This window comes from Toxoplasma gondii, chromosome VIII (genome assembly GCF_000006565.2).
Source record: "Toxoplasma gondii ME49 chromosome VIII, whole genome shotgun sequence".
NCBI lineage: Eukaryota > Apicomplexa > Conoidasida > Eucoccidiorida > Sarcocystidae > Toxoplasma > Toxoplasma gondii.
In genome coordinates this window covers 5,775,518-5,801,172 of record NC_031476.1, presented here as the reverse complement: position 1 = coordinate 5,801,172, position 25,655 = coordinate 5,775,518, and the positions used below count along the sequence as shown (strand labels likewise).

Below are 25,655 nucleotides of genomic sequence, written 5' to 3'. Positions count from 1 at the left end.
TCCTCTCTTCCGGTTTCTCCACGCAGCGCCGCCCCCCCACCGGCCACCAGAAAGCGAAAGCGTTTTCCAGTGGAATAAAATATGTTTCTTAAAAGACGCAGTCCACCACGAAAAATATCTAGAGGAAGAGGCCGGGCAGTGAGATCAAGCGGCAGCCGGGCTTCTCTCACTCAACGACGCTTGCTGGGTAATGTTCCGCCGTATGGAGCGCAGCAGCTTCCTCGGTACCCTTCGGCTGCGTCTCGCTAACACAGGCCAATCTAAGCACGCAATGGAGCTCGCTTTCCACTTAATCAAGGCTTCCTCTTCTTTCTCTCACCCCCTCGTCGAGTCCGAGACACACGCGCGGGGCCGTTTTTTACTGTCTCCTGGCGCTGCCCCTCCTCGTGAAGCAGAGGGTCCTCGGAGAGCCATGTTCTGCTCGGTTGAATACCGCAAGTCTGGCAGGAAATAGGATGTATGGAAAACCCAGAATTTCCTCCCCACCGGCTACGGGCGAACAAAAAATCTGAAAATTTTCCTCTGGACCTGTCTGCAAGTCTTCAACTTTACGACTCCGGCCCCGCGGGGACGCGACTGCGAGAAGACAACACACGCGTTCTCAGTGGCGAGTTTGGTGAAAGCGGCCTTGAGGAGGCTCGGCAGAGTTTTTCGGCAGGACAGGCGCGAATCTGAGAGTTCATCTTCACATTCATTCGTTTTCGATCCCCACAAAGCGCCGCGTTTACAACACAGCCTTCCACTCCGGTTCTCGTTGGAGAGAGCTCGAGCGGGAGACAAGCTGCGCGTTCTGCCGCAACGCTCTCTTCGACAGCATCGATAGCTTAAAAGACAAGACGGGAAAAGAAGGGCCGTCCGCAGCAGAGAGAAACCGGATCTCCTTTTGCTCGACACTATGGGCCTAGATCTCACTGACGTCTACCCGCAAGCATACTATAGAGATTGTAGGTTCAGCAAATGCAGATTTACGTGTCCGGGAGCGGACGCGACGATATGCGCGAAACCCTCTTCCGAGTTGCAAAGCCGAGCTTGCTGCTTCCACGCGTTTCACAGGACTGGCAAGTACGGAAGCGCAGCAGCAGATCGCAATGGGCGTGCACCCCGAACTCAGAGCGAAACAGGTCTCGTGGAGTCGACTCCACTTCTCGGCACTTCTGTCTAATTTCACCAATTTCACTTAGCTACAGGGGACGACAGCTAGCAGAAAACGCGGACTTCCACACACTCTGTGCGTTCCCAGAGCGCCAGAAGAAACCGCGAATCGCAGGCCCCGCTCGGAATGCCTGGGCACGAGAAGATCTGGACCGCTCGTCGCCTCTGAGCAAAACTCGGGGTCAAAAATGTCCACGGGTTTCAGCTCAGTCTAGCCTGTGGCTGGTTCGCCCGTTTTCTTGCGCCTGGAGAGAAGTGCTCGAAAGCGCTCACGCGCCTCAGACTCCGATTCGGCTTATATTCGGAACTACGGCGTTTGACCGCTGGTGTCGCAGCGGCGCGCGTGCCGCGTTAGACCTTTGTTTTTCCAGATCTTGTTGTACATCTTGCCAGATAAATCGAGTTTCCTGTCGTTGTGTGTGGAGGATCGAGTTTTCACACGGAATTTAGCTTCTATTAATCCCGGTTGCTCCAGATTGTGCGGCACCTCGCTAGCGCGCGTGCTAAGTTGCTGTTTTGTGAAGCCAGAATATCCGCTGCCCGGAAACGGGTGTCGGGGCTTCCTTTCATCGCACGCGGTCGCGCAGCCACTTTGCCCCCAGGGTAGCGCGCCGTTGTCCCGCCTCGTGAGCCACTCGTCCACCTTTTCCGGTGCCGAAATTCGTTTTCTTTTGCGATTTCTTTCGAGGTCTTCCCTCGTCGTCATCTTTTCCTCCCGCTCCGAGATTCCGTGGCTCTGCGCCGCCGCCGCGTCGAGAGCACTTGGATACCAGCACCGCGAGTGCTCGCCAATCGCAAAACCAAGGTAGGAAACGCTGCCAAAGTCGCGACGGAAGGGGTAGAGAACTCGGAAAATCCTCATTTTCCGAGTCTGATCAGGATGTCTCCCGGAAAGTGGAACGGGGGAAGCCAGCAGGTAGTCGAGATCTCCAGAGGCGCGCAAAACGCTCTCGTCGTCGCCCGTGCAGCTCGGCGAGGAAGTTCGGGAAGAAACCGGCCGCGTTCTCTCCTAGATAGGATCGAGCGAAAAGACAACGAAAGAAGGACCGGTTTGTGCACGAGAGGGGGCGGGCAGGTCGCAGAAACCGCAGGGACCCGAGGAAGCGACTATACTGGGAGGAGCGCGCAGGTCCTGTGAGTTCGTGGAGAGAGAAATTCGCGCGGATCACAGGGATATACCGAAACACGTTATACTCTGTTTCGCGTCTGTGCTGCCTTTGGCGGCAAAAGGAGAGGTGGCAGGAAGCTGACCCCCTGTCTCGAGTGTCTTTCGTTGCTGCAACGCGAAAACGCCTGAGGGTTCGTGGTGACGAGTGAAAAAGTGTGGAAAAGGCAAAGAGCAGAAACTGGGAAGAAGGAACGATGGAAGTCGAAGCCGTGAAAAGAAGGTGAACATAGAAGAATGAGGGGGACGTTCCGCTCAGGTCAAAACAAGAGACGAAGGTAATGAGAACATGCCGGTTCTGGTTCCCCGTGAGATAGCCGTAGCTACAGAAGAAAGAGACGGACGAAGGGAGAGGAAGAATATGAAGAGGAAGTGAATCCAAGGAGAAGCCGTTTCTCTGGGATGGAATGTCTATCCGATTTGAGTCCCCTGTGTTACCTCCCTGCGGTATGTGTGGAGCAGTCGAGTTGTTATTCCATGCTTGTACCGCGAAGGTTCCTCGCGGTCGATTCCCCTTTCGTTTGGTCGTCCTAAAGAACTGAAGAAGACGGATGTATTCGCATTTACGTCTTCCTCGGCTTGAATATGGAACCGTCCACTCCAGTGACATCTTTGAAGCTCATGGGGAACTCCCGTATCCCGAAGCTATCCGACTCCGCCTATCTTTTTCTCTGTAGTCTCGTGAGCTCCGTCGGTGGGCCTCTTTGTTCTGTTCCCTCTCGAATCCGAGTGGTCGTGTGCAGTTCTTTTCCAAACAGGTCCCTGAGGTCGTGCGCTCCTCTCGCTCTCGTTTTCTGTCTCGGTCTTTCTCTCATCAGAGGCTAAAGTCTTGTGTGCTGTCGGTCGTTCCCTTCCATTCGTCGTTAATCTTTCATTTTCTCACCTCGGCCTGCGGAAGTGGCGCCGACCATATCTGGTGAATCAACTTGAAAGAGTGTGCAGGAAGTTCTCGCTGCGAATCCTTGTGGTTGTGCACACCCTCGTACGTTCACCGTTTCCTCCAAGTTTGTTCGTCTTTTTGCGTGTTTCCTCCAGCCTAATTTGTCGCCAATATGACCTGCCCTCCCCGCGTCCGTGAGGCCTTCGCCCTCTTCGACACTGACGGAGATGGTGAGATCTCTGGCCGCGACCTCGTCCTCGCCATCCGCTCATGCGGTGTGTCTCCCACCCCAGACGAAATCAAGGCACTCCCCATGGTAAGCCTACCTGAGATTGCCCTGGCCGTTTTCGTTGCGCGAAGTCTCGGTGTTCAGCTTGTCCAAATTGTACAGAAAGCGTTGTCGTATTTAGAGTGCAGAGACACACAATGGCGCTGAATCGGGACGCCGTCTACAGAACCTGTGACTCAGGAGAAAGAACTTCCGCAGATGTGCAACGCACACCAGAGACAATTAAACTGGCATATTCACATGGATATATTTATCTATATGAGATATCTCGTGTCTCTCTACACATGTATTGTGGACGTTGCAATGCAGTGGTCCGCATCCAAGAGGCCAAAGACATGCTGGTGTGGAGTAGCTCACTGCCGTAGGGTGCTGAGAAATTCAGCTTCGTGTAAACTGTCTTTTACACAGTCCACCGTATGTGTGATTCAAAGTGTGGCTGCAGTTTACCACATACGCGTTTGAGCGTACCTCGGCGAGGAGGTGTTTTTCAACTCCTTGGCCCCTTCAAGAGTACGCCAGAGAAAAGGCGCATGTGCAGGTTTTTTTCCGCTGGGTTTCCCGATGTGAACACAGTGTAGAAACGTTCCTGTCTGCTTTTCGCCTTTGTCGCTTCACTGCCCGACAGCGGCCATCCAAACAGGCAACTTATGGCTTCATACATATATTTATACAAATATATATCTGCATATATAGAGGGGGTAGGGATCTTCACGACGTGGACCTCTACATGTGCGTACTATATCGATATAGAGAGAGAATGTGTGTGAAAGGTCGCTTTAACGTTTCTCAATAGGTCTCCCGTGTCGCTTATTCAGTCAATGGCGTGGCCTGATTTTGAGGCGTGGATGTCGAAGAAACTGGCGTCCTACAACCCTGAGGAGGAGTTGATCAAATCTTTCAAGGCTTTTGACCGGTCGAACGACGGCACCGTGTCTGCGGACGAGCTTTCTCAAGTTATGCTCGCTCTCGGCGAGTTGCTTTCCGACGAAGAAGTCAAGGCCATGATCAAGGAAGCCGACCCGAACGGCACTGGCAAGATCCAGTACGCCAACTTTGTCAAGATGCTGCTGAAATAAAAGTGGGTTTGAGTAAGGGAGAAGCGAAAAGCCGAGACAAAAACGCGACGGGAGGCGAGAGCTGCTGGAAGCAAAGAGGGGAGAATGAGGAAGGAAAGATTAGCGCACGCACACGCGACGTACGCCGCAAGGGGAGCTGGTGCGCAGCTGACGAGGGAAAATTTTCTTCGCCTTTGGGGCGTTTCTCTTTTTCGTTTTCTAGCCGAGTTCTCTCGCATGTCGAGTCCATAGCCAGTGCACTGACATTTCTCAAGGGGAACGCGCCAGGCTGCGGATGTATCTAGGAAGAACGCACGAAAGTCCGAGAGGTTGTGAGGCCCCAGGTTTTTCCGTTCGAGCTCCAGGTTTTTAAAAAAGGCGACACGCGCGGATCGTGTGTGTCAGGCTCCTTTGCTCCCTTAAAAACAGAACTAAACACGCAGAACCGACCTCGCGTTTTGTTCAGAGGCGCTTTCCATTGAGTACAAGATTAAAACGGGGCCCAGCTTCGATGGCGGCCGCCGCAGCTCCGCAACATCACCGAAAGCGAGTAACAGGCGTTTCCCGTTGCCAGCGAAAAACACGACTCACCTTCACATACGCAGAAACCTGTACCGCCGTGTGCGCAGCCCCATTTTCCACATCGGTTCTGTTTTACGCGTAATAACATACAGATGTTGCCACAAGAGCCCGTTGAGACAACTGTACCAAGGAACTTGACGGAACTAAGGATACGCCATGTGTGTGTTTTGCTTCGGTAGTAAACACATGTTCGCAGAAACTCTAATTATGTCCCAGAAAGGCAAGAAAGCAATCGGGGATTCGTTGTCGAGTGCCCCCCTTCGAGTTGATTGCCGCGGCGCCTCGTGGGTGGCAAGAAATGAAAGGGTGACAGATGGCTTTTTTGTGTGTGGGCTGATAAAATTTAAGCGAACAACGGAGGAAAACAAGCACGACATGCAGGATGAACGTGTTTGCAGCACGAATATCGTTGAGCTCCGCTTGATCGGCGATCGGTGGCCTAGAAAAACCTCAAACACTACGCCAAAAGAGGGTGTCGATTGTTAGATTTTGAAGTGTCAAGAGGGAGGAACGAGGCATCAACTGTTTCGAGAATCTGACACACATTGGAACAGATGCGGTACGAGTTGTGTTCCTCCTAAGGTGGTTCACAGATTCGAAGGGGTTGATCCGATTTAGCCTCCAATCCTGCACGCTTTTACATCACGGCAAATATGAATACATGCGTAGCTGAAGCGCACGTGTGAATTATAATTCCTTGTCGACCTGGCAGGAGACAAGGGATCGATACCGACAGGCGAACTTCGCGAAAGGGTGGACACCTGCGCGCATGAGCAATATCCAGTTTTGTGTTTCTGTGTGTCTAACGACGAAATCGTCGGCGCGCATGACCTTCCCAGTTGCTTCTTTTCTTCCATTGCTAGCGGGACAAGCTCTACAAATATCAGGGTATTCACGTTGGTAGTTTGCTTCCCAATTTTAGTCTGTTCGAAAAACATGGACCCGGTTCTTGTTGGTCTGGCATCTTCTTTCGCTTTTCTGCACGAGGGACAAAGGGCGAGCACTGACGAACAGAGAGAGAGACCGGATGTCCACCAGAGTGGTCTGAGCTGGGCTGTCACGTTCAGATCATCGTCGGTTTCCTCCTGTGCTCGGGTGTTCCTGTGAATCTGGCCGTCGAGTGCGTTCACGCCTTCCGAAAACCAGGCACAAGGCAACAAACGCCGGCGAAAAAACGGAGTGTACCCGTAGACGCATAGCGTCATCATTGTGGCTGTGCTCTCCTGCTTTTTGTACCATCGCTATCCCAAATATTCTACGTCTGCTAACTACAGATATAAGCTGCTGCCAGTTGTCCGGCTCGTTTTATACGACGAACCCATTCCTGTCTTTGATTTCTTGAAAGTCTTCTCGAGATCCCAACTTTCCTTTTCCGCGCATAATTAAGGCATGCACGACACTTAGATAGCACCTGACGCTCGCTTCCACGTTACGCATTATAAACTGGGATTCCAAGATTTCTATAAACTACCTTCAACAGAATTCGTGTGTCTGGGCCGTCGCGACCACCCCGACGGAATTCGTTGCTCCAACATTTCCTCCACTGCAGTGTCATTCGACCCTCTCGCTGTCACCCTCAAAGGTAACTCTTGTCTTTACTTCTCTGAGAGCTCCATCGCCCCGCACATCTCTCATTCCCCCTTAGTTGTACACATCTAATTAAAACTGCGCTCCTCACGCTAGCGGACACGCTCAGATGGCCGCTCCGATTATCAACAAACTTAAAATCATCTCCGTTTCCCCGCCGTTGTTCATCTTTCCGTCCCTGGAGCGCCCGAACGATCGGAACGACGCTGAGTCATGACTTCCACGAAAGACAATAGAAGCACAGACACGCTTTCTCGAACAGAGACTGGCTCTGCCGAACCCAGAGAGAAGTTAGAGTCGCAGAGAAGCACATACATGAATGCACGGCAGATTGATAGAGGCAGATTTAGGTCGAGACACAATGATACGTAGACATAGCGATACAGACGGAAACAGAGATAGAAAAAAGTAGATACAAATAGACAGAAACAGAAATACAGATAGAATAGCGGCAAATGCAGAGATACAGTTACACGTAGAGATTCGGATGTAGACAGAGAGAGAGATATAGATACAGATGTTGACATAGATAGAGAAGTACAGATATAGACAAACACCAAAATAGGAATATTGATGAAAAGGTGTAGATGAAGGTGTATAGAGATATAGATACATAGAAATACAGGTGTGTTTCTGTCCCGATGCCTCGTCCGCTGCTGCTTACCTCGACTCGGGTTGCCCTGCTCTTACGTCAATATCCACGTCATAACTTGCAGTTGCAGAGCCATGGTTCTACCGTTACCCCAAGTTTTTGAAGGACCCATTCTCCGCGCGCATTCTGCACCGGTGCAAGTTCTGTTAGGTCGGTGAAGATCCGGCTTGTTTGTTCTGTGATTTGCCGGCCTTTGCATGTCGCGCGTTCGCTGCGGACTTCTGCCATGACCGTGCCGCTGCGAACTCGACGTCGGTGAGGCATTTTTCTCGCGTTTGCCTTTTCATTTCTGCTTTATGGAGATGCCCGCTAAGAAATGGAGGAGACATGAAGGAATTTTACTGCTTTTCTTGTGGCGATGTGCGGTTTTCGTAGTTGCACACCGCTCTCCGAGCCTAGTCATTTCGCGGCCGGCAGCGTTTCACAGCCTACGGGGTCTTTCCTGAGAGGAACAGATAACTGTGTAGGCGCCCTTCTCCCTCGAAGATGTTTTTAAGGCATCCTGAGAATCTCCTGCTTGATTTCTCCAAGCGGCAATTGAATTTCGGGCCTCCGAACACCCGTGTTCCTACCGTCGCAGTCCGTGAGCTGGCAGACTCACCGACCTCTGGGTTTCCCTGAGAAATTTTCAAGACGACAGGGCCTTCTTTTCTCTTTCTCTGCTTTTCCTGTCTCGCGAGGCGCCATGGAGTGACGACTACACTGGTCCTTTCATTTTTTCTTTGTGTCTGTGCCTTCTTCGCGGGCCTTTCTTACGACTCTCAGGCAACCGAGGAAAATCAGACTCCTCTGCCGAGCTTGCCGGCCGCACATTCTCTCACGTAGCTCTTCATGCTTTCGTCCGTTTCCTCTGTCTCTTCCTCTATGCGTGAAGCTCTTTGCTCTGCCGGCCTCGGTTTCACCTCCAGTGCGTCTCTGCTCTCGCGCTGACCCTCTGTCGCCGTCCGTCTCACCACTGAACGTCTTTTCGTTCGTCTGGTTCTTCGTCTTTTTTTTGTCGCCTTCGTCGCCCGTCGCTTCCTTTCTTTTTCTTTCCTTCTGTTCCCTTCTGTCGCCTCCGTTCCTCGCCGTTTCCGCGTTCCTGCGCACTCGCTCTCCCTCCCGCGCGGGTCCCTCCTCGAAAACGCACCTCGCAAGATGGCGTGGTTTTCCTTGGATGCGCCGCGCCTGTCTCTCTTGGTGTCGACTTTGTCTTTTCTGCTGTCCTTGTGGTACTACACGAACATGGTCCACCTGACTCAGCAGCTGCAGCAGGCGAACACGATGAACGTCTTGTACGCAGACTACTCGTCGCCCAAGACGCTGGCGGCTCTGGAGCTGATCGAAGACTTCATCGAGCGCCACGGCATCGAGAACTACCCTTTCGCCTTCCTCTCTCTCCGGAAGGAGGGCCGCGAGGAGGGCCGCAACGTCGACCGGTCGCGCCGACACCTTACTCAGTGGTTCTCCCGTGTGCAATACTTCTACGAGGGTGGCTATCTCCAGTTCGATGCGCTGCGGAAGTTCCCGGGAGCTCAGCGGGCGAAACATTTCCTCGACCTCGTCGAGCCGCTCGAGTTCGTCAGCCGAAAAACGACTGGCCGGAAACACGCGGGCGTCTTCGACTTCCTCCGCTCTCTCTACCACCTGAAGAAACATACGCTGAGTCCTGAATTCGTCGAACAAGTGAACAAGCTCCTCGAGGGAGACCGCGCAGGACGACGCAGCGCGAGGCCCGCGAACTCGCGCAATCGAAAGGAGACAGAGAGCCCCGCAGGCGACGACGATGGGCGCGCCGGCGGCCAGCGAGGACCTGAGAGGAGACATGGTGCAGGTGAGGCCGACTCAGGCGAGGCCAGCAGCCTGGCCGCGACGGAAGCAGAGGGCGACGCTCTCCCCCACGAGAGACGATTCAGCGCGTACCCCATGGAGAGCGTCGGCGCGGAGGGAGAAGAAGAACTTGAAGACGAGTTCGAGGAAGGTGGAGATGCAGACGCGGCGGCCAATACAGAGAAGGAAGAGAGAGAGGAGAACCGCGGTGAAACGGAGAAGCAACAGGGAAGCGAGAGAAAAGCAGAGGACCAGGAGAACAAGGGGAGGAACAAGGAAGAAAAGAACGCACAGGCTTCCTTCGAGGTACAGAAAGCAGGGACAGACGAGAGAGAGGGAAGGAAAGAGGATCGAAGAGACGATCGAGGAGAAGAACTCTGAGAGGAAAGGAAGCTTGTGCAGGTGCGGAGAGAAGAAGAGATCGAGACCAATTCAACGGAGAATGCGAACAATGCAAGAACAAAGAGCAAACGTCGAAAGGACTTTCGGCAGGAGCCAGCGCGTCGACGGCAAGGAAGGCGAAGACTATAGTCGAGGAAAAGACGGAAGAAGGAGTGGGAAGGCAACGAAAGGGTGAAGATGAGAGCAAGAAACGATTCTTGGCGGGAGCAAAAAGTAGAGAGAGAGCGATAATCGAGATGCTGTCTCATGGAAAGGTGCAGAAACGCGTTTCCAACACACTGCGATGCTTTGCGACAATGTGAGATATTTTCGCCAGTGCGTTCATTGCACAGAGTGCGAAGTCCCGGAAACCAGTGCGGCTTCAGTCGCCTATACATATAAATATATATAATATATGTATTAGTTATAATATATGTATATAAATATGCATCTACATTTCTACAACTATATATATCTGTATCCATATATATATATATATATTATAATGCATTCATATAATTCTACATCTACATTTCTATAGCTATATATATTTATATTTATGTTTGGTAGGCGGGAACACCATCTGCCCGAGCGAGGACTTGGGGGAAAGACGAAGAGCTGTGAAATTGCCATTTCTCAGGCAGCGGTCTTTTCGTTGACGTATGTTTTTTTTGTCAACTGAACGAACGCTTCGGCAGCGGAAATTTCGTTGACGAACACTTGCGTTATTCTGCACTTCCGTGCTGTGCTCTGTGCTCTTTGTCTCGCCTTTTGTCTCCACCCCACACGGGGACGCTAGAAACGACCAAGACAGGTCCGCGGCGGTCGATTGCGGCGTAGAACGCAGAGTGACGTAAACAGAAAAAGTCTGGTGAATAGAGTCTCGACTCCGAGTCTTCGCTGCTCGAGTCGCGAGGGAGGCGCGCAGCGAGAGAAGGAAACGGCAGGAGGGGGGAGCTACACGAAGCAGAAGGTAGAGGACCCCGCGCGAGAGAGCGAAAGTTGGATGGTGAGGTAGACAGACATCAGAGGCAGGCTTAACGGGCGAGAGAAGAGCGAGAAAGCGAGACGACAGCCTCGCGGCTCACACGCAGAGCCAAACCTCGTGTTTTCTCCAACCGAAGGAAGCGGCAGGAGAATCGTTCTCCTCCAGGAGTGACGGCGACATGCGTTTCTTAGTGTCAGTCCTGCAATCTACGAAGCGGGAGGATGCGTCAAGCGACTCCACACACCTCCCGGATCCAAAAATGTGACACGAAGCCAAGAGAGAACACGATAAAGCATGCAGAGGAACAACACAGGGAGAGGAGCAGACTCAGTGGTGCTTTCTTGAAAAAGAGACAAGCTTATGTGTGAAATGCCACGACACAAACAAAACGGCTCTTCGAGAAACGCCCTAAATCCGAACGAGCGCGGGCTGTGTGGATGCCGAAGACGCATCTTGAAAAGGTTCTGCGTTGACAAGCTTTAACGCCCCTCCCCCCTCTGTTGTCCCGACTCTCTAGATCTCTTCGAGTTCGACAGTCGAGTCCTCCATGCTCTGCGACGTCCGCTTGCGCACGACTTCTCTCTCCCACTCCAGCCTTTCTTCACGCGCGGCTGCTGCTGTCTTTTCGGTAGTCCTCTGATGCTCTCTTTCTCCTCGTCTTCGTTGTCTCTTTCCATCCTCTCTGTCGTCTTCCTGCTCACCCCGCCCACTCCTCGTCTCTTCTTCTCCACGCGACATCGCCTAACCTGCGAAGGACTTCCTTCTTCTCGCGTTCTTCCGCCACCCTTCTTCTCTCGACGCAGCCGCAAATGCAGCAGCCACCGGGTCGTCTTCGTCTCCCCAGGTCGAACCTTGCGCCGGGAGAGACCGGCGCCCGCCGATCTCCGGCCCTCTTCGGCCTGCTGGCCCAGAGCGCCCACGCGAGGTCGAAGAGGCCATCGCTGTCTCCGCCTCGCGCCGGAGCGATCCGTCTCCTTTCGGGGACAGTTGGTCGAGCACGCGGGTCTCTTCGCTCCGCGAACGGAGACAGCGCATCCCGTCCTCGCCGAGGGTCGAACAGGGCGGACAGAAGGCGGGGGGGCGAGACTGCGGAGACAATTCTGCCGGCAATGCGGCAGCTGGGAGATCTCCGTCCGCTACGCCGAAGCACCTCGTCAGCCGCCGCAGTCGCCGCGGGCTACCGGGTCTGAAAAAGACAAGACAACGGGAGCTAACGGTCAGGACGAAGAGGGACGCGAGAACACCAGCAGCTCTGTTCTCTGTGTTTCACCGGCAGAAAAGAAACGAGGAGACACACAGGTGCTCGAGCTAGACTCTGCGAGTCAAGCCCTTCTGTGACAGTCCCCAGAAATTGATGATCCAAGAAAAAGAACATCTGAAGCCTTGGACTGGCGCACTGTCCATCCTCCCCAGAAACGGTTATCAAGAGTCCTGACACGCGTGGTGACTCGCTGCAAAGAGACCACTGGATTCCGCAGGCGGCGTTAGTTTCTTTCCAACGAGGCTTCCCCCCTTCTGAACAGACACACGTGAACATCTTTCCAACCTGTTTCTCACTGCGTTGCTTTTCCTGTTCTTCTCCCTCTCACCCGGTCGAGCTCTCGTCAGAGCCGTGGTGACCTTCCTCGGGGAGACGACTGTCCGCTGGTGTGCTGGTTGGAGCAAGGACTCCGTGGACGGCCCGCCAGTGAGGAGACCGAGGCGAGCACTCCTCGCGGCTCGGCGGCGGTAACTCCTGGAGGCTGGGCGGACTTCTCGCGTCTCTCTTCCGCTGAGACAGCGCTCCCCCTTGTTCGCGACTCTCAGCTGGCCTCGCCTCCGACTCGCGGCGCGCCACGAGCTGGCCTGGGCGTCCTGGGTCCGCGCCCAGCCGCGGAGTTGGCAGACGCCTGTCTCCGCCAGAGTCCAGCCCTGCCTCCGAGAAGGCCTCAGAGAGAGTAGGAATAGGGATCAGGGGGCGCGGATCGAAGACGCGAGGTGTGGGGACTGGCGCCTCCATGCTGGTGCGAGCGTTCTCTCGAGAAGACCCTTCTCCCAGGGTGGCCGGAGACAACGGAGACCCCCCCCAGGCCCCAGAGTCTCCGTGGAGAGAGGGAGCCGTCGAGGCGAAGGACGCGTTGTTTGGCTGGGAAGCGGGCGACGGGGCTCGGCCTAGGCCTGCGGGGACAGAGTCGCTGGAGAGGACGGCCGCGGCACGAGCTCCCGAAGACGCGAGCGGCGAACACGGCGGAGAGTGAGAAAGGAACTCGGAGGGAATGTCAATGTGGGGACCTGGCGACGCGAGGAACGCCCCCACGGGCTCCGGGCCGAAAGGCCCCGTCGGGGCCTGTTTGAGGTATGTCGGCGACGGAAGATACAGAGGCGCGCCGGAGGGACTCACGCCCTGGAGAAGAGGAGACGAAGAGGCCAAGGCCGACGAAAGCAGAGCAGCTGCCTCCGCCGAGGACGGAAACGAGGAAGCACCGAGAGGCGAACGCGCCGCTGCGCAAACAGGAAAGCAGAGAGTGCTTCGAATACGAGGAGGAACACGAACATCTGTCCTCGAGGTTCACAACGAAAACTGAACGCTCTTCGTCCTAAGTTCTTCTCTCCTGCTCCCCGACAGCTCCTCCTTGCACGCTGAGACGGAGACACCTACGCACTGCGACGAAGGGACAAAGAACCGAGGCGATCGAAGACTGCGAAACGCCGCGCGAGTGACTCGAGAATCGTTTCTCACCTTCGCAGGCAAGTCTGGCGAGGTCCGCGAAGCTGCCAGCCACCTCCCCGGCCTTCAGGGGGACAGGCAGGGCCGCCTGAAGCCCAGAAGGAGACCCCAACGGTGTGGGGAGACCCTGGGGCGAGCATCGAGCCTGAGGCGGAAGGCCGGAGACGCCCGCGATCCACCGCTCTGGGGATTCGACCAACTGCGAAAAAAAAGCGTCGGCAAGATCCTCGAGTGTCTTCGCCGTCAGACGACGAGGCGGATTTACGCAAAAAGCACCGCAAGTGGACCTTAGAACGGTCCACGAAATCGTTCCCGAGAAGCAGACTCACAGATGCATGTCTAGGCATACATCTGCATTTAGTATATGCATACGTGGACTGCGACTTCAAGTGTCTGCTTGGCTCGTTTATCTATGCTGTTTCCCTCTCGGCTCAATACGTCGCATCCAGGAGACCTTCAGTTGTCTCAACAATGGGGCGGGGGACGCGCTGGTGCTCCTCACGGCCGCCTCTTCATGGCACATGCACTTATACACGAACACAGAGAAGTCGATGGCGACCCTAAACAAACGCCCACAACAAGCATGGACTCCAGCGTCGTCCGTCTCTCGACTGAGACTTTGTGTCACTCACGACTGCGTTCGCCTACCAAAATATGGCGGGTGATGTGCTGGCGTCGACGGCCTCGCTCAGGATAGCAGTCTTCTTCCCTGTAGATGTGGAGTGCAGCTCCGTCGTTGTTGGCTGTGCCACAGTAATTCGAAGCAGAGAACAGCGTGAGGCAGCGGCCGCCCAGATCGTAGCAGTACCCGGGCGCGACGCACTCGTGAGCGCGGACGAGAAGGGCCAGCTGATTTCTCTCCAGAAACGCCTCGATGAAGGCCTGCGAGCTCCTGAAAAACGAAAAGCATATATATATATATATATATATATATATATATATATGTATATGTATATATGTATATACAGGTGCTTCTGATTCGAGAGATAGATCTACACATCTAGACGTCTACGCATCTATACACACACAGTGGAGACATGGATATACGTAGAACATCCATGGGGATAAATATGCATAAACCTATTCTGCAGGCAGACGTATGCAGGAGTACACTTGCCTACACTTGGAAACATACACATACATATATATATATATATATAGATAGATAGATAGATAGATAAATAGATAGATAGATATGCATACATATGTAGCTGAATAATTGCGTGTCTGTTTTTTAGATGTTCTCGAGAGCGAGACTGCACTTGGTTTTCTCGCGTACCTGACGACGTGTGAGCCGCGTGGCGACGAGGGTCCATCTACGTCTTCTGCTCTCTCGGGCGGTCGCTCTGGGTCGCTCCACAGACAGGCGAGGACTTTGCGTTCAGGCGCGAGGGGGTCTGTTTCCGGACCTTCTGAAAACGAGGGGAATTTGCACAAGAGCAAGCAGGGCAGTCTCGCAGAAGAACGGCGTGGAAAAAGAGCGAAGGCGCAGGAAGCCGAAGAAGGCTGGGGCGAAATGGGAGAGTACGCGCCCAGTGGACCGTCAGGGTCCCGAGAAGCAGAGGTGAGTCGCCGCGCATAGGGTCGCGCATGCAGGAGCGGAAAGCCAGCAAGAGAAAAAGAAAGGTACGACACAAAATGAGAGAAAGAGAAGACGGAGCAAAGGACGGGAACAGAAGAAATGACGAGGGAGAGAGATGCAGCTGGAGAAATACAGGTCGGACGTAAAAGTCACGGAATGAAACACAGTTCAAGACGCAACGAGCAGGTGACGACCCGCTGGCTGGACCCTGTCTCATTCACCTGCTGAAGCAGGAAGAAAAACCTTCGGACAAGAGAGCCGCAGAGGCGACAGACCAAGTACGAAAGGAGCCGCTTTCGCCGCCGGCACAAGGTCCCGCAAAGACAAGAGAGAGCTCGTGTTCTTCTGGACAGACACTCACCCATTTGAATGGCACAGACATCCAGCGGCCTTCGGATGGCTCGGAGATCTTCAACTTTTTCAATCGAGTCTCCGAGGCAGCCGTGAAGACAAACGACGGCGGCCGCGGGGACGAGCGCCGCGAGAGGGAGAAGATCGAAAACCGCGTTCGCCTTCTCCCACACGCACGCGCTTGCCGCGCCTCCTGGCGAGAAATGCACAAGCGCAGAAACATGTTGCCCGAATAAAAGCCGAAGGGCGACCTCCGTCTCGGCAGAGGGTTCTCCTGCGCAGAACGCGGAGACTTGAAAAAGCAAGAGAGATGGCCACGAATCCGGACTTCCTCTCCTTTTGGCTGCGGAGTCTAAGCAGCAGCATGTTTTGGGAGGGACAGTTCGAGAGGATGTTCGGACTGAAATGCACAGAGTGTGCAGGGAAGTCTCTGGGGGGATCGAACGGAGAGAATGCACTGCCTCACCAGCCCTGAAGCCGGGCACCAAGCTCACCGAGTTTCCGCTCAAGCTCCTCAAGAAAGCCGTAAGTTCGGTTCATCTGTCGATCTTCGTGGTTCCCGCGCAGAAGGAAGACGCGGTGGGGACTCTGAAGAAAGGAGTTTTAGGATACCAAGGCAGAGGCGATGGGCAGCGCAAGTCGCCTTCTCCACTTGACGAGCCTGTGTCACACAGAAAGGCTTCCTTTCACCACGGCGCGCGCCTCTTTCGGCATCGCGCCACTGACTTGCACACATGCCTTTCCGTAGAAACGTGGATGTCCTCGCATGCAGACACATGCATATACGTACAAATACATGCAGATACATACACATATATACACAAGTATTTGTACACGCAGAGTCACGCCTACATCCACATGTTTGCTTGCACATACAGATATGCCCACAAGAGTAGAATTCTGGAATCTATGTGCGTTGCGAATGCAGTGCGAAGTGAGATGCGAACGCATTGACTGGTGCTGAGCTAGGAAGCAGCATTTCCCGTGACTCGCGGGAGAACGCCATGCGAAACAGAGACAGAGCTCCCCGAGTGGTTGTCTGTTCTCACCAAAACTTTAAGGGAAAAAAGGAGAAGAAGAACCTCCAGACTGCATGGACCGCGGTCGACGTAGTCTCCTGGCGCGACAGGAAACAGAGCTTTTCAGATTCTTATTAAAGCGACGGAAAACAAATCTCCACCGTCCCCGCGAAACACGAAAACCCCCGAAGGGGGATACCACACAATTACACGCATAAATAAATAGATATAAAAAGATGCGGACGATATATTCCGACAACGTGAGGAAACGTAATTCTGTCACTGTGACCACACTCATACCTACATACAAATACGCACGGAAATATATATGTATATATATATATATATATATCTGTATAATTCGAACTACACACGCTGCACAGATGACGTGCGTTCGTATAGGTGAGCGTCTTCAGAGTGCATGAATGAATGGAGAAGTAAACTCACCTAGGAAAAGGAAGTCCTCGACTTGTTGTGTGAGCTTGTCCAGCTCGCCTGGCCATCCAAAGGAGCCGAAGAATTCGATGAGGTCGGCGAGGTGGCCGTGCAGGTCTCCGAAGATCTTCAGTGGGATGTCCAACTGCCAAAAAGTCAATACAAGAAAATCTAGACAATTTCAGGGGAAGAAGGGAACTTGCAGAGAAAAAAATGCATAAGGAAAAGGAAATTGCGGGGAAAAAGGTGTAGGCAAAGAGAAACGCTCATAAAAAAGAAAATGCAGGGGAAAAAAGAATCCACGCGAACAAAATCTGCCGAAAGAACGACGCTGAAAATCCAAGGAGCGTTACGTCCGTTCACACGGCCCTTGCTCTTCTCTCCCCTCCCCCCCCTCCCTGTTTCTGTATCCTCTGTCTCTCCCGCTTCCGGTCCTGTCTCTCGCTCTTTCTTTTTCTCCTTGTCTTTTTTACCACTGCTTCTCTGTTTCACTCAGCTTGCTCGCCTGCCCTTTGTTTGTCTGCCTCTGTCTCTCTTGATCTTTTCCCCGTCTTCTCGCGGCTGAGGTGTCTCCTTGGCGCACCTCAACCACTGTCTCCTCGGCAGCGACGAGGCTGCACATGGCCTCGCAGAGGGCGACGATGTCTTCTTCAGCGATGGGCATTTTGAGGAAAGAAGGCGCAGGCCCCGAGCACGCACTCGCGGGAGCGCAAGGCCTGTCCACCGAGAGAAGCGCCGAGAGGCGCGCGTCGAGGTCGGAGCGCGAGGTGAAAGGGAGACAGTTTTTCACATGCTCCACAATCTTCTCCGCCACGTGTCTCTGCTGAGGAGACACCTGGGGATACGAGGCCCTCTTCGCCACCTAACAGAGACAGAAAGAACGCGAAAAGAGAGAAGAAAGCTGCACCGAACCTGACCTGTGGGGTGGCAGCCGAACTTCACTAGAGCGGCCCAGACTTCACTGGCACCGTTTGACTTCTCTGTGTGTCAGCTCTGGGCAAGCGCAACTGGACGCCTTCGATCCGACGGCGAGAGTTTTCCTCAGGTGTCTCGACAGCCTTTAATGTGCTGATAGAAGAAGTTCAGCCAAAAAGTAATGAAACACCCAGCATCTGTTTCAACTACGCGGGGCGAGGACAAAAATAATCAAAAACTACGAATTTAGCCTCTGGCCCAGGAAATGCGTTTTAGAGTCAAGGCGAACGAAATGCCTTGCGCGTCATCTTCTTGAAGTCTGACAAACGGAAGAGACAAAAGGAAGCAGTCTGTCAACCTCCGGTCTAAACACCGAGAAAAGAAACAGGCGAGCCTCTTGGGAACTCCACTGTGCGGGTTCTTCCATTTCGACCCGTTCTCTCTTCCCGCCAGCGTTTCTTCCTCACCTGCTTCTCCGGCGTCGTTACTGGCCGCAGAAGCTTCTCCGAGGGCGCCTCTCCTGTGTACGCGCCGAGCCACTCGGTCTTCGCTAGTTGGGCTCCACCCAGGGAGACAGCTGGGGCTCCAGGGACAAGGGCAGCCTGGGAGGGCAAGACAGGCAGCCACTGCGCCGGGGCACTAGGGTCGTCCTGGGCGAGGGCCGCGGCGGTCGCGAAGGCCGAGGCGGCTCCGGATACGACCGCGGTCGTGGGATCTCGCGCCTCCAGTGGCGAAGGCGGCTCGAGGAAGCCTCGAGCCTGCTCGCTGGGGCGCGCCTTGAACGCTCGTCTGCGTCGCCGTTCTTCCTTTTTGACCAGATCGGGAAGGGAAACGTGACACCGCAGAAGACGATGAGTTGCGTTGAAAACTCCGCCAGTCACACACTGGAGGAAGGCCGAGTATCCAAAGCGCGGGAACCGCTGCAGAAGCACCTCGGTTTCTTTCTGAAGCAACGAAGGAACGGACGCACAGGCCAGATAAACTGTCGAAGGATCGTGCTGGGATGTGGTGACAGATCCGAGAGGCGAGCAGAAAACTCGAATGCAGTCTCTGAGAAGAACGGAATAGAGGAATGCTTCGTTCGATGGAACTCGCCTTTCGGAGAGCTGTGAAATCTTGCATTTCCATTCGCGTCGTATCAGGAAGGCACGGTTTGCTCGCCCCTTGACTCGAGACGCCTCGCGCGAGTTGTCACGGCTGCTTAGAACATCCAAACTTCAGGGCCCCCGATCCTGCGAGCTGCCTTCCCCCAGACTTTGAGAAAAGACTCGTGAGACTCCTCAATCTGTAGAAGACTGAGGCCGACAAATTCACGAACGGTAGTGCGAGAGGGTGACTACCTCCAGGCGTTGTTGAACTAGAAACGAAGCTAGACAAAAGGCTTTTTCTTTCCGCGCCGGCCCTGCGCATTCCTACAGACGTGGAGCCGTCTACATCCAGATTTGCGAGTGAGCGCGCACAAGATTGTGTCTAAATGTAAATACGCCCCCAGTGGATGATAGAGCCCTCTGACGCATTTCGGAGCGATCGGGCTTCCTGCCGCAGGTCAAGCGAAGTCGACCGGACTCTCAGCCAGTTGCCAGGCAACGAAGCCTCGAAGACACTGTGTGATGCTCTCTGGCCGATCCGGTCCGACGGCCCACCAGCAGAGTCCCTCCTTCGTTCTCTTCTCTCAATGTCTCTCGTTCAGGAGTCGAGGTCTTCGAACAGAATGCTCCGTGAATCTCGACCCCGAAAGGCACTCGGTGATTCTCCACAATCACAGACGTCGCTGCAAGCGTCTCGATGTATATGCAAACAGGCAGGGATCGACGCTGCTTCAAGTGTACAGATGAAGCAAAAAGCTCCATCCTGCCATGCCCCCCACGGCTTCTAGATTGACACACCCTTGCAAACAGACACACATGAACACGGACTTCTAAGCTTACATGAGTATCGATATATATATATATATATCTATATACATATATAGATATATATATGTAATATGTATGCATCTACATGTATTTATATGTATACGCCCACGAATTGCGAGGGAACGTCTGTGGGTTTCCAAAGCGGCGGAATCGTGAATCTCTCGTGTTTCTTCGCAGCTGCACCTCGGCTCTTCCCTCCGACCTTACCTTGACGAGTTGTTCGAGCTTCTGCGGGTCGTGCTTGATTTTCTTGTCTTCCGCATGCAGACCGGCGCTATGCAAGTGGCCCAGGAGGCCCTCCAGTTCGCTCGCGTCCAGCCAGCCGTCGGCGTCGAGGTCGTAGGCCTTGAAGATAAACTGGATTCGGAGTCTCCCACTGGCTCTCTGAAGATCCTCAACCAACTGAGGCTGAGCGACGTAGAACCCGGCGCGGAAGTCCTTCAAGAGAATTCCGTCCTCTGCCGGCCGCGCCAAAGTGCGAAAGAAGAAATCGTGGTGTGCCTCTGGCAGACAAGGGTACGCCGCGAGGAGCCTCGCGAAACCGGAACGCGAGAGCCTCGGGCCGTCTGCGAAGCTGTCGAAAACCTTCTTCAAACGCTGCGCTTCCTCCACGCAGCACTCTTCGAGAACCACACGGTCCCATAAAGACCCAAATGACAACCAGTCTCTGAAAGCAGCCGCGAGCTCTGCGTCCTTATCCGCGAGAGGCGACAGCGGCGAAGATGCTGCAGACGAAAGCGCCTTGCCAGTCTCTCGAGGTGCGACAGTGTTCGCAGTGGCTCCGTCGTCTGGGGTCACTTTGCGTGACGCGGTGTTCGGCGATCTGGGAGTCTCGTCTGCTGCACTCTGACCGGGCGGAGTCGAGGCGTCCGGAGCCCTCCGCAGCTCGGAAGCCGGCGGAGAACCAGTCTTTCGCTGTTTCGTGGGCAAGGAAGTCTCCCCAGGAGAAGCTGTGCGGCCTCTCTGATCTCCCGAGCTCTCTGCTTTCGGCGAAAGATCCGCTCTTCTCTCTCCCGACGCCTTCTTCCCGAGTCTCTCTCGCGACGCTCCGCCCTCTGTTCCCCGCGCGGCGCTCTCTCTCGCTAGAAACCTGGCGCCGTCGCCGGGTTGCGCCGCGTCTCTCTCTTCGCGCGTCTCCTCTCGCCTCCGCGCGAGTTCGTCCTTCAGGCCCCGCGCCTCCTCCGTCCCTGCTTCCCCGCCCTCGATGCCTCGCTTGACTGCATTCACCACATCCGCGGCGGCGCCGGCGACGGAGGCCGCGAGTCCGGGAGCGACCGAGACGACATGCATGAGAGAGCGCGCTGTGAAGGAGAGTTGCTCGAGAACGACTGAGGCCGTGATGTTCCCCAAAGCGCGACCTTTCTCCTCCACGCTCAGCGGGACGCCTGCAGCGGGAGGCCCAAACGGGATGGGCCGCCCTCGGGAAGCGAGCTCGGCGCCGACTGCCAGAGACGAAGGGGAGACGGGAGACACCGTGGACTGGGGGAACGGAGACGGCGCAAACGCGAGCGACGGACCTACGCGCGAAACGCCCTCCGGAACGCCTGCAGCGCTCGGCCAAAGGAGAGAGAGCTCTCCAGAGAGAGCTGCTGCGGCGGTCGCGGCGCCAGGATTTTGCAGACGGCTCGCGAGGTGCGGGTCGAGTTCGCGGCCACCGGAGAGAGACCGAGAGAACTCAGATTCGTCGCCACTCGAACACGCGCCTCCCCTCTCCGACGGCGCGCGAGAGCTGAACGCCGAGGCGCCCCGCATCCGTGGACTGGAAGATCGAGACGCCTCTGAGTGACTCTCGATGATGCGGTCCACCACGCCTTCCATAAATCCTCCAATCGCGCCGACGACCGCTGCTCCAGCGTTGGCGGCGGCCGCACCCGCGCTCTCCGAGAAGCTCCGCTTGACGCCCTTCGCTTTGTCCTTTTTCTTCTGCCTCCGCCGCCTCGGCTGCCCCGCGGTCGCGGCGAAGCGCCCCGCGCCCGAGACTCCCGGCGAACGCCCGCGCTCGGGGCCAGAGGCCCGCCGCGAGTCCCTGGCCGGGAGGTACTGGCGCGAGGGCGACAGGGCGAGTGGCGAGGCGGCAGAGACAGCTTGGGCGCCGGGAACGGGTGAAGGCCCCGCGAATGGCGAGGCCTTGAAACTGCCGGAGCCTGGGATATACACCTGGCCGTCGCTGAGGATCCGTGGGCTGGCTACAGTCGGCTGGAGACATCTCGAGTTGGGACTGTCCGCCGCAAAAACCGTCTGCGGCCACTGCTCGCCGGCCCTCGGGTGTGTGTACATCCGGGCATCTGGCGATGTCGCAGTTGCAGGTCTCTCCGAGAAGGCGGAGAAAAACGAGGAGACGATCGAGGGACTCGCGCGAGTCGGCCTCGCCTCCGCGTCAGACCGAGAGCCCGCCTCCTCTCCAAGAGTCTCCTCGGTCTCTTCGCGGTCGCTGTCGCTTTCTCTGCTCTCGTAGAAGGCCTGAAGCTCCTCGCCCCACCGGCCACCCCACAGGCGCTTCTTCCTGCCCCTGCTGCGGCCTTCACGGCGCCCGGAGAACACAGGAGGCGCCGCCGAGCCGGCAGTCGGATGGAGACGCGCGCCTCGTTCTCTCACTGCCCCCTCGCCTCCGCGCGTGTACGGACCGCCGTTCGCCGCGGCCGACACACGGGAGACAGGCACCCCCAGGCGATTCGCCTGCCCCAGCGACGGCGAGAAAGAGCAGGGCGAGTAGGACGAGGGAGAGCAACGCGTGGGTAGCAACCGAGTACACTTTTGCGGGCACAGTGGGCGGAGAGAAGCAGCCGGTGGGAGGGGAGAAGCAGCCGGTGGGAGGGGAGAAGCAGGTGGAGCATGGGAAACCCCCAGGGGGAGGCCCGGTGAGGCGACAGACCGGGGCAGATAGCCCTGTGTCTCCGACCAGAGCTGCTGCTGAGAGCGGGATTCGGATGCGGGCACTGCCCTCGTGTAGAGAGGGGTGGGGGTAGAGAGCGAGGGCGCCGCAGAAAAGACAACTGAGGGAGCCGGTAATCCTCCCTGTGACGTGAAAGTCTGGCTGGAGTCGACATGCGAGAAGCCGACTGTACTGGGGACGTAGAGGAACTTGGGCTCGGATTCCTGGCGGGCGTCGCCCTGACCGAGAGCCTGGACGCGCGGCTGCGTCTGGCGGCGGAGAGCGTCCTCTCTGAGCCGCTGGTGCGTCTGCAGCAGCTCCTCCTGCTCCCGCGACAGCGTCTCGCCACGAGGTGCGAGAGGCCTTTCTTCCTCTCTGTCTCCAGCACCGGGCGAGTGCGAAGGAGAGCGTCCTGCAGGGGGGTTCTGAACGGACGCCGCGAGAGACTCAGACGGCTTTGCTCCGTGCGCAGCGGTGGCGTGGAGCGCAGAGATGTTGTCTTGTCTGCATGCGCTCTGCAAGTCCTGGAACGCTGGCGAGGCGCCCTCGACGGAGTGTCGCCGCGAGAAGCAGGGCGAAGAAGCGCCGGCGCCGTCCATGGGGCGGGCATGGAGGAAGAGCAGAGACCGTTTGTCCGGCAGCGACGCGTCGGAGAGAGAAGAGGTGAGGACAGGAAACAAGTCCAGGTTGGAGGAAGAGTCGGTCTTCGACAGGGGAGAAGAACCTGGAGGGTGCAGCGTCTTCGCAGCGAGACGGGCGCCTCGCTCTCTCCCTGGCCGCTCCATTTTTCGTTTCTTCTGAAGCAGCGGAAGAGCGAAACTCGCGCGAGACGCCAGCACGAGCCCTCCGACGGTCTGCGTACGTCGCGCGGCTCGGCAGTCTCGAGCGGCGGCAGAGGCAGGAAAGCTCGAGCGGAGGTCGGAGTCTTCGTCGAGAAGGGAGAAGAGAGGAAGGAGAAAGGTGGTTGGAAAGGCGCGCCAGGGTGTCCGCGAGAGAGAAGGAAGACACGAGAGTCGTCAGCGCGCTGCGGCAAAGCGAAGCGGGAGAAAAAAGGGTGGCGAGAAACTTCTCGGGTGTATGTACACCTCGCGTCAAGGTGCGGCTTTTTCAACAAGGCAGAGGAGAGCGCAGAGAACCACCGGGGAGTCTTCCAAAGCAGCCGCAGTGCGCGGTCGCGGCTTGGCCAGTGGCGAACGCGACGAAAAACCTGAAGTGAAGTTGCCCAAATGCCCGTGGAGTGTGGAGAATGGCGAGTCTCTTCTCCTTTCGGCGTTTCCTCTCGGCGCCCCGCTGCCGAACACAAGTTCGCTGCACAAGACACGCTCGCGCGTGAAGGGGGGCGCTGTCGGGCAAGGGCAGCGGGGCGCGACACAGAAGCCGAGGAGAGGAGACGAGGAGAAGTCAAGGATTTGAAGAAGAGCGCGCTCTTTCGCGCAGAGAAACGCCTGAGCAGAGGGAGAGGTGAGATGGCCTCGCCGAAGCGGCCTTGGGGGAACGGGGGCGGACCCGGCGTGCGAGAGAAAAGCGAAGAAGGTGAGGAGGGAGATGGAGAGAAACCGGGGTGCTTGGCAAGAAAAAATTCGGAGCCAAGACGCAACTGAGAGAAAAGAGTGTGCGTTTGTCGAAGGAGAAACAACTGCCGCGAAGCGAGAAATGCGAGGCCTCGCAGGCGCGCGCCGCCTCTGCCAAAAACGCGAAGACGGAGGGGAGTGGCCAGCTGCGAGCGAGCCCCCGAGAACGGCGCGGCGATTGACGCTGCGCAGAGCGCCGGATCCTCGAGCGCATGTCTTTATCGTCCTTTCTTGCTGGAATCCCTGAAAAAAAACGACGAGCCGCGCAGAGAGACGGCATATGGCTCGCGTCGCTGGACGGGCAGAGCCGGCGGAATGCCGAGAGAACGACGCGGAGGAAGCACTGGCGCGCCATGCTCCACCAACGCTCTTCCTGCCACACAGTGCGAGCGACACCGCAGTGAGAAGTCTGAAGGCGAAAGTCGAGATCTTCAGAGAAAAGAAGACGACCCGGAAATCTTTCGAGGGCGTCGCTGGAGCTTCGGCCTCCCATATAGAGGCTGCCTCCGCGAAACTCGTCGCCACGCAAGAGAACTTGGAAGACTCCGCAGAGTCAAGTGGAATGTCTGAAGACAGAAACGAAACGGAAGACTTGCTTGCCCCGGCTCTGGTGTTCTCTGCGCCTCATCGACACGTCCTTTCCTCGTGTATTTTATTTCCTCGCTTCTCGCGGAACGAAGGAACTCTGAACAACCACGCCAACACAGATGCTACCGCAGAAACTCCTGCGATGCTTGTCTGAGGAGAAATCTCTCGGGCGGTCGACTTCCGGTCGACGCACGAAACTCATCGTACGCAAGAAAAAGTGGAGGCCACACCATCAAGGAAAATGCACACAGAAAAGAGGACACAGCGACAAAACGTGAGAAGACACAAAAAAAACAGACACCACCCAACACAACGGTCTGTCAGCAGTATTCTCCATATATATATATATATATATACATGTGTATATTTACGCATATATATATATATATATGTGCATGTATAGAATGCATATAAAAACTCATACAAATATGCATATTTGTGTACAGATCCAATCGATTGTATAGGAATATGTATAAGTGTGCGTATATGCACAAGAATATACGAATATACAGATACATATATTTATGTATGGATGTAGAAGCATAAATATGAGCCTATGTAAATCGAGATAATTTCGGAGAGATACAGATCTACAATTTCTCAAACGAGCGCCGAGCGAGGACATGAGTGAGTCAAAACTGTGGAGTCGGGCGTGTGAAGAAGAAGCGGGGCGCAAACAGCTTGAGAGCATGCGAAGGTTACAGAAGCCGCAACGCTGTGCAGAAATTGACGTTCTTTTTCGACGCAGTGCGGACTCGGCCTTCCAGAAATGGGGAGGTGGACAGGCAGAGAGAAGCCATTTTCTTCGAAAGGCCAAGCCGGGGAGAGGGAGATTCTGACACCCTCCGGGCGAGGCAGGAAGCTCTGTTGTGAGAGATAAATTGTAGAAACGAAGCCTCAGAAGTGAGACAGAAAGAGACAGACAAGCTGGTCTTCGCTTTTGGGGTGTACAGAGGGCCCGATCTCTTTTCTCTGCTAGGACAGGCCTTTCCCCGCGACTGCTTCCAGTTAGTTCTGGAAAAGGCGACTTGATACTTCCACCTTCTGAATGCTCTCTCTCTTCATCTCTCCTTCATCACTTCTACCTGCGTTCCCTGTGAAGCAACTGCCCTGAAGCTCTTTTTCTCTTCAGTACCTTCTCCTCTGAACAAACTTCCCT

The 25,655-nt window shown here is 55.5% G+C and overlaps 5 protein-coding genes across 5 annotated transcripts; 4 read left to right on the top strand and 1 right to left on the bottom strand.

Annotated features, from left to right (window-relative positions):
- Positions 1 to 895: 895 nt before the first annotated feature.
- Positions 896 to 3,395, top strand: TGME49_269438 (hypothetical protein; the record flags this gene model as incomplete). The annotated part of the gene is made up of 3 exons (XM_018781549.1): positions 896 to 948; positions 1,841 to 1,957; positions 3,353 to 3,395. 3 exons carry the CDS (start codon positions 896 to 898, stop codon positions 3,393 to 3,395), a joined length of 213 nt encoding a protein of 70 aa, XP_018636585.1.
- A 115-nt stretch (positions 3,396 to 3,510) lies between these two features.
- On the top strand, positions 3,511 to 4,562 carry TGME49_269442 (calmodulin, putative; the record flags this gene model as incomplete). The annotated part of the gene is made up of 2 exons (XM_002365594.2): positions 3,511 to 3,513; positions 4,302 to 4,562. The coding sequence occupies 2 exons, from the start codon at positions 3,511 to 3,513 to the stop codon at positions 4,560 to 4,562; spliced, it is 264 nt and encodes an 87-aa protein (XP_002365635.2).
- A 3,937-nt stretch (positions 4,563 to 8,499) lies between these two features.
- On the top strand, positions 8,500 to 9,552 carry TGME49_269450 (hypothetical protein; the record flags this gene model as incomplete). Its single annotated transcript, XM_002365595.1, has 1 exon — positions 8,500 to 9,552. One exon carries the CDS (start codon positions 8,500 to 8,502, stop codon positions 9,550 to 9,552), a length of 1,053 nt encoding a protein of 350 aa, XP_002365636.1.
- A 1,157-nt stretch (positions 9,553 to 10,709) lies between these two features.
- On the bottom strand, positions 10,710 to 23,122 carry TGME49_269460 (Ser/Thr phosphatase family protein; the record flags this gene model as incomplete). Its single annotated transcript, XM_002365596.1, has 13 exons — positions 10,710 to 11,726; positions 12,130 to 13,021; positions 13,260 to 13,446; positions 13,896 to 14,139; positions 14,527 to 14,659; positions 15,191 to 15,373; positions 15,675 to 15,768; positions 16,230 to 16,297; positions 16,647 to 16,779; positions 17,218 to 17,496; positions 18,017 to 18,493; positions 19,673 to 22,141; positions 22,526 to 23,122. 13 exons carry the CDS (start codon positions 23,120 to 23,122, stop codon positions 11,282 to 11,284), a joined length of 6,201 nt encoding a protein of 2,066 aa, XP_002365637.1. The 3' UTR covers positions 10,710 to 11,281.
- A 1,066-nt stretch (positions 23,123 to 24,188) lies between these two features.
- TGME49_269470 (hypothetical protein) lies at positions 24,189 to 24,650 on the top strand (the record flags this gene model as incomplete). Its single annotated transcript, XM_002365597.1, has 1 exon — positions 24,189 to 24,650. One exon carries the CDS (start codon positions 24,189 to 24,191, stop codon positions 24,648 to 24,650), a length of 462 nt encoding a protein of 153 aa, XP_002365638.1.
- Between the last annotated feature and the right edge of the window lie 1,005 nt (positions 24,651 to 25,655).